General features: G+C 39.7%; 1 protein-coding gene across 3 annotated transcripts in view; it reads right to left on the minus strand.

Annotated features, from left to right (window-relative positions):
• ANKRD55 (ankyrin repeat domain 55) overlaps positions 1-7,269 on the minus strand; it is a 431,120-nt gene that overhangs the window by 31,418 nt on the left and 392,433 nt on the right. For 2 of the 3 annotated variants that reach the window (XM_029218818.1, XM_029218817.1), the window contains one exon: positions 346-474. The exons of the other annotated variant lie outside the window; for it this stretch is intronic. In XM_029218818.1, coding sequence (XP_029074651.1) covers positions 346-474 — 129 coding nt within the window. The remainder of the gene's footprint in view (positions 1-345; positions 475-7,269) is intronic. 3 annotated transcript variants of the gene reach the window in all.

The following is a 7,269-nucleotide window of genomic DNA, read 5'->3' on the forward strand; positions in this document are numbered from 1 at the left end:
GTGTGTGTGTGTGTGTGTGTGTGTGTGTGTGTGTGTGTGTGTGTGTAACAGCCGAGGTGGGTGATATTCTGTAACTCCTCCCCCTCTTTACCTTGGCAGGATTTCTTCTCAGCAACTGATGTACCCAAATCCTCCAAAGTGACAGGTTTGCTGTTGCTGCTCTGGATATGAATGAAGGGAAGAGGGCAGCATGTATCTTACTTGCTCTGTTGTACATATAAAGTCCACATCAGTGCTGGGACTGTACCTTTGAAAATTCCATCTTTCAGGTCTGACATACTCAGAATTGTTAACATTGCTTTACACCATTTATACTTGAGACAAGCTCACTGGCTAACTTCTCACCTGCACAGCCCAGTGGAGAGCCGTTTTAAAGTCTTTATCCACAAGGGTGGGGTCTGCCCCCTTCTTCAGCAGCATTTGGGTGTGTTGAGGCCGGTTGTGGAAAGTTGCCCAGTGGAGTGGTGTCATTCCCTACAAAACCACAATCAGAGGGACACAGATGAGCACAGGATATCAGGAAGGAAAACGCAGCACACTTTCTCCTCAGGCCTGAGGGCATCACCAGATGTGCTGGTTGCTGCCTGTCAGTTCATTCGTTCCTTGAGCCATTCATTCAACAGATACTTATTGGGCTTCTACTTGGTGCCAGGCAAACAGGTGTTAAGGATACTACAGTGAATAAGATAAATAAGATCCTGTCCTCGTGGGAATTACACTGTGGTAGAGGAAGATAGATAATAAATAAATGCACACAAACAATCAAAAGGATTTTCCAGATTGCTGAATGCTATAAAGTGGTTGAGAGTTCGTGCCCCAGTCCGGGAAGACCCCACATGCCGCGGAGTGGCTGGACTCGTAAGCCTGTCTATTTTACTACGGTATCCCCAGGGACTGAACCAAGGCTAAATAAACAGCTGTTGAATGAATGAATGAAAGAATGAATGAATAGGGAGAGGAGGAGAAAGATGTGAGATGAGGTTGGAGAGAGGCAGGGCTGATCCTGGGAGCGTGGGATGGGGAATACCCTGCATAAGGCCTTTGGATTTTATTCTAAACTCAATAGAAAGACAGTGGGGGATTTTAAGCAGATGTTGACATGATCTGATTTACATTGTTTAGAAGAAATCACTCTGTGGCAGCTTGGAGAACAGATCTGGATGAGTCAATCTGGTGAATCCCACCTTCTTTCAGAGCTTAAGGTCACACACTATAGGCATCATTTAATAATAAGATAAGCTTTTCTGGGAAACATTTGCCAAAAAGAACCAGTATTATTTGGGAGTGTACTATGAAAAGATGGCCTCTTCTCCTTGACGATGGCTCTCAATAATATGAAATGTATCTAAAATGGTTCTAGATTAAGATGCCTGGTAAAGGGAGCAGAGGACGTAGGTAGCTTTCTCTTTTTGGAGCTGTCTCTGCAGGTAACATAAAGATAATGTCACCGCCTTGCCCCTTCTCTGCTCATCCAAGGTGAGGTGAGTGGAGAAGATGGGCCTCAGCCTAGCTAGGAGTGCAGAACTAATATTATTCCAGAATTAATATGTATTGATCTAGAGATCTTTATGAGTTCTTATGTATATCATCTCACTTAATCCTCCAAACAGCTTTTTGGATTTAGCATTGTGGTGAAGTCCACTATGTGCTCACCAAACTCTACTTCCTCTCCCTCCAGGGCACATAGTCAGTCTACACTCCCCAGCCTCCCAGCAGATACATGTAGCCACGAGACTGAGTCCTGAACATTGCAGTGTGGACAGAAAGGATGGAAGGATGGAAGCCCCTACCCCTCCAAGGTCTGTCTAGAAAACAAAACCTATGTTGTCTTTGACATATTTTCTTCTCCTCACCTGACAACGGAATGTGGAGGAGGACAAGGCTCAAGAATGTGCTGGAATCATGTGATTAATCAACTCAGGACCCTGACTGATGAGGTAGGACAGGGTCACCTCATCAACCAGCACTGGGCTATGAAGCAAGCAGGAATTAAGCTTTTATTATGTCAGGCCACTGAGATTTTGAATTGTTTGCTATAGCAGTTGGCCAACTCTGACAGGTGCCACTGTCCTTCCCATTTTGTGGAAGAGGAAGCTAAGCCCTAGGGAAGTTTACAAGTCAATGATCGAGCTGAATCTAGGGTGTGATGTTTGTGGGGCTGTGAGATTAGAATGTTAAACCCCCTTGACCAGTTCCATATTCTAAATCATTACATTATGGTCTGCTTTCAAGTTTCACATAACACTGAGCCTCCAGATACTCTTAAGGATATTTCAAGAAATTGGTTCCATATGGAAAAGAATGCTGGTCTAAAAACAGTGGAATGTCTTGTTCTTATTCCAACAGCTGAATGGTACTTTGGGTTCAGAATAGCTCAAAGCATTTCAGTGGGTCCTCTTCATTTTTTAATTTGACCCACTGGAATTAGACATCTGGACTCCAGGGAATCAGATTCTTTTTACTGTGCAAGGATTATTCCCAGTGCTGAGTCCCATGTGCTTCAGAATCATTGGCTTCCTTATGAAGTGCGACCTGTATCCAGGGTTAAAGACATTGGAGACAATTTTGAAGTCACTAGGGTGTTAAGCTCCAAGAAGGCAGGGCCCTTGTCTGCCTGTCTGAATCCCTGGAGCCTAGAACAGTGCCAGGCACATTGTGGATGCTAAGCAAAGGCTTATTAAATGACTGAGTGACTTCTTACTGTTCTTGATTGAATTTTTTGCTTTTGCAAAATTTGGCTTTGCTTTCTAAAATCATTCAAAGAAGAAAGACAGAACATGACTTCTTTATAGAAAATGAACTTGTCTGATACGATCATTGTTACCAATTGTTCAATTGAAACCTGTTAGAATTCTTGATGAGCGCTCCAAATGAGGTAGATGGCAATCACTATATGCAGAGATATAGATTTAGCAATATGAGAATTCAGTGTGAAATTGTGAATTAAACTGTCATTATGCACTGTTAATCCTTGTCTCCTAAATATAGCTTCTAGGCTTTAAGAGTTATTCTCTTAAAACAACAACCACCCCTCCCCAACCCACTGCTAGAAAAAACAAAACAAAACAACCCTCCCCACCTCCTGCATGCTATGGTAAATGGTGGGGAGGGGCACTACCATTTTTCATATACCTACTTGGTGCCAAGAACTTTATTCACTTCACTGAATCTTTACAACAATCCTAAGAGATAGGTATTTTTAGACCCATTTTACAGGTGAGGAAACTGAAACACAGGTTAAATAGTGGGTTGGCCAAAAAGTTCGTTGGGGCTACGGACAAACCCAAATGAACTTTTTGGCCAGCCCAATAATTTCCCTAAGGCCACTGACTGGGTACAAGGCAAAGGTGGGATTCAAATCCAGGTCTCTCCAACTCTGGAGGAAAATGCTCATTCCACACATCAAGCTAGTAGACTTTCAATTTTGGAAATGAGCTCAGCTGCTGGACAATTTTTTTCCTTGTGATTTTAGCTAGATTCGGGGTCTTCTCACTGTCTAGAATGGTGATTCTCAGTAGCATCAGGGCTGCCACCCTTTACTATTATTTGTTTCGTTTGGCATCACCTCTAGTTTTCTTCTAAAAGTGCAGCTGGCAAATATTTATTTTTGTAAGGTATTGAAATATACATATTCTCCCCCCACTCCTCCCCTACCCTGCAATTTGGGATCAGTGTTATAATAACTGTTGATCCTCTGGGTGGCCCCAAATCAAGACTTGAAACACTCCTTTACTTCTCTAAATAATAATATGTTATATAATATAAATTTGTGTATTTATATTACAATATAAACAGGTTTCAAACATTCACTCAAGTCAAGGGAAACTTCCTGTTGCTATTTTTTTCAATTGGGCTAATGAGAAATACAAATACATCCTCTTAGTAATATGAAAACCAAAACTTTTAGAATCAGCTCAAGTACAGCCCTTTGTATTGCACAACACACTTTGTTTAGGAACTTTTTCCTACAACTGCCTCCTCCTTCCTTCAGCTTCTATTAACACAGCTAACACATCTTAGTTGTGTTATGTTAGGACTCTGGTGGCCATTTAAGGGTCAGACTTCAGGCTTGGCAATTGGCATTTGCACTGAGCTGTGATAGGGACCAAGATTAGCTGTGATACACTTAAAGGCAGAGGCTGTGGCTCATTCACTGTGATATGCCCAAGTACACATTAGGTGTTCAAGAAGTGTTCATAGGAAGAATTAATTAGTGAATTGCAGGTTATCCAGGCTTCCTTGAATTCATGGGGAGTGTAAGATACTAGAGTCTGTCGAACGCAAGCCAGCCACCTGCGTCCAAACTGTGAGGCTCCTCACTGAGTCACTGAGGACTCAACTGGGCCTTCAAAGAATCTAAGGGCTGAAAATCTAGGAGCTACCTGAAGATATATTACAACAAACACCCAGATGACTCTTGTAACAGTAGAATTCCACTTTCTTGAAAAAGAAGGAGTATTGGCTCAAACAGTGAAGAGTAACTTACATTCATTTAAGAACACAGCTCTCTAGAATGTTTTGGAGGGAAATGTTAAGTTTTGGTTGACTTAGGCTCCATCTCGAGATAGCTGATAGGACTGTGTGTGGTGATTGCTGGGTACATAGCGGGGCTGTTTTGGAACACACTCTTGTACAGATGAGTAATTCTGTGCCTTGAGCCTGTGCCACCAACATTTCAGTTAAGGGCTTTCAAGTCCTATTAGCTTCTCAGACCTTTTTTCTTTTTTTCCAAAACCACTGTAACTTTTATGTTTTATGAAGCAGAAATCTGATGAAGTGCTTAGCAGTTTTCATGTTTCAGAACTGCACTTTTAGACCAGCTCTTGCAGACGCTGAAAGACACAGAGAGAGAATGTGTGATGTGGCTGGGTGCTTGGTTCACCCCTCGCCTTGGTGCACTGGGAGCAGAATTTTAGCAGGTGTTTGAAAGATCAGCAAAACAATTCTAGATCATCTGAAAGATCTAGAATTTCACAGAAGTCCAGTTTGGCTCTGTTTGACATTTTAATATCCACACATTATTAATGTTGTGATTACCTCTCACAGAAGTTATAGAGGGTCTTCTGTGTACAAAAGATTGGAATAAATGATGTACTTGAAAAGATTCTAAAAAAACCTAGATGGTTAGCAGTGCTGTAATGAAAGCCATTTTCTTCAAATTTATTTGGGAAAAAACTTACAATTACAGATCACAAAGATTAGTAGTGCATTAGCAAAAAAAGCTTGCATATTAACATTGCAAATTTGTTCTTTAAAATAGTTTGATATCTGTTATTCAGTATAATTTTTTTAAATTCTATATATTTTATTTTATGTAATTTGAAACATTTTTCTGAGAAGGGATCCATAGGCTTCCCCAACATACCAGATGTGTCCATGTCATGAAAATGGACAAGGACCCCTGCCCTAGAATCTACAGTACATTTTTGAAGATCTAGAAAAATATAAAATCTTAATTTTTTGAGAGGAGATTTTGGAAATAATTAAAAGTCACCTGGAGTCAAGCCTGGTAAATAAAATGGGTCACTGAGTTGGGTCAACAAAACAAAGAGAGAAAAGGCCAATAAAATAAAATTATATGACTTTTTCTTGAACTTAATAATGTAATTATTTATCTAAACATGTATTTTTGGGGGGACTCTACTATGTGCAAGTTACTGAACTAGATTCTAGGGACACAAAGATAAAAAATACTGCCCCTAGAAAATTATGGGGAAAGGAGGGTTGGGGGAGAGAGGGAAGTGAGGGCTCCTAAGTAGTAGTGACTCTACTCCATTTGTTAAGGTGTTCATTTTTAGGATAAAAATTCTGGTTCATTAAAATTTTTTTGCTTTATTATTTTACCTTTTGCCAACTGTAAAATAAAAAGATTTCTAGGGTCCGGGACTATTTCTACTGATTTTGCCTTTATAGTGCACAGTCTCTGCTTATGCTTGTATCTTAGGAATGTTGTAAGTGGATTTTAGTGCTAAGAACTATATCCAAAGATTCACATCTGTTTTTGCAACTTGGATTTATTTTCTGAGAGTGCTGCTGTAATGGAAGTTTGGATTGTCAAGCCACTCACAAAAATCTACTTATATCAGAATGTGCATTTAATATAGGATCAACAATCTATCCTAAATACCATGCATAACAGTGCTTTTCTGGATAAATGCATTCAAAGTTCTAACCCAGATGCCAACATTTCATAGCCACTCTCGATGGGGTGCTCTTCCTGTCAAAGCTAAAATGAAAGCAGGAGAGGTTAGGTTCCAAACTTAACTCTCTGTAGCTGCAACAGACAAGCCTCTCTCTTTGTCAGCGATTCCCCTGAGGTCCAGAAGAACAAAGGCACAAAGGACAATCTGACCCATCTGACCCATCTTGCCTTTCCCACAGTGTTAAACTTTACAGTGTGAATAGCTTCTAAATAAGTCACTTTATAACTAAGCAGTGTGGTTAATGAAACAGGAAAAACAAACATCACTGGAATGAGAACAAAGAGTTCAGAAATGGAACCATATATTAAAAAAAAATCTTGTAACAAAGTAAAAGAAAATTTAGCATAGCGTAGTTATGTCCCTAGGGGTAGGGAAGGCCTTCTTTAAAAAGATACCAAAAGCAAAAGCAACAATGGACAAGAATGATCATTTTGATTATATCATATTTAAAATTTTCTGTACATGAAAAGACATCATGAACAGTTCTAAAATAAGGAACAGACTATGAAAAAATATTTGCAATCCAACAGCAAAGGATTAATGCTCAGAATATAAAATAAACTCCTATGAATCTGTAAGAAAATTACAAGTAACACAACAGATGAATGGACAAAGGATCTAAACAGGCAAGTCACAGGAGATCTAAAAATGACCACTGCACCTATGAAATTATGCTCAATCTCACTGGCTATAAGGGAAATGCAAATTAAAACAATAACAAGAAAATCCAACAATAGGAAAACAGTGATAAACACCTCTTTACACTATGGGTGGAGCTATAAATTGATGCAGTCGTTTTGAAGAACAACCAGGCATGCATATTAAAAATAAAAATAGGGAACCATGATGCAATGTTGGTGGGAATGTAAACTGGTGCAACTACTGTGGAAAACAGTATGGAGGTCCCTTAAAAAACTAAAAATAGAACTACCATATGATCCAGCAGTTCCATTCCTGGGTATATATCCATAAAAAATGAAAACACTTATTTGAAATGACACATGCACCCCAATGTTCATAGTAGCACTATTTACAACAGCCAAGACATGGAAGCAACCTAAATGTC

This window comes from Monodon monoceros, unplaced genomic scaffold (assembly GCF_005190385.1).
Source record: "Monodon monoceros isolate NGI ecotype Baffin Bay Population unplaced genomic scaffold, NGI_Narwhal_1 Super_Scaffold_12, whole genome shotgun sequence".
Classification (NCBI taxonomy): domain Eukaryota; kingdom Metazoa; phylum Chordata; class Mammalia; order Artiodactyla; family Monodontidae; genus Monodon; species Monodon monoceros.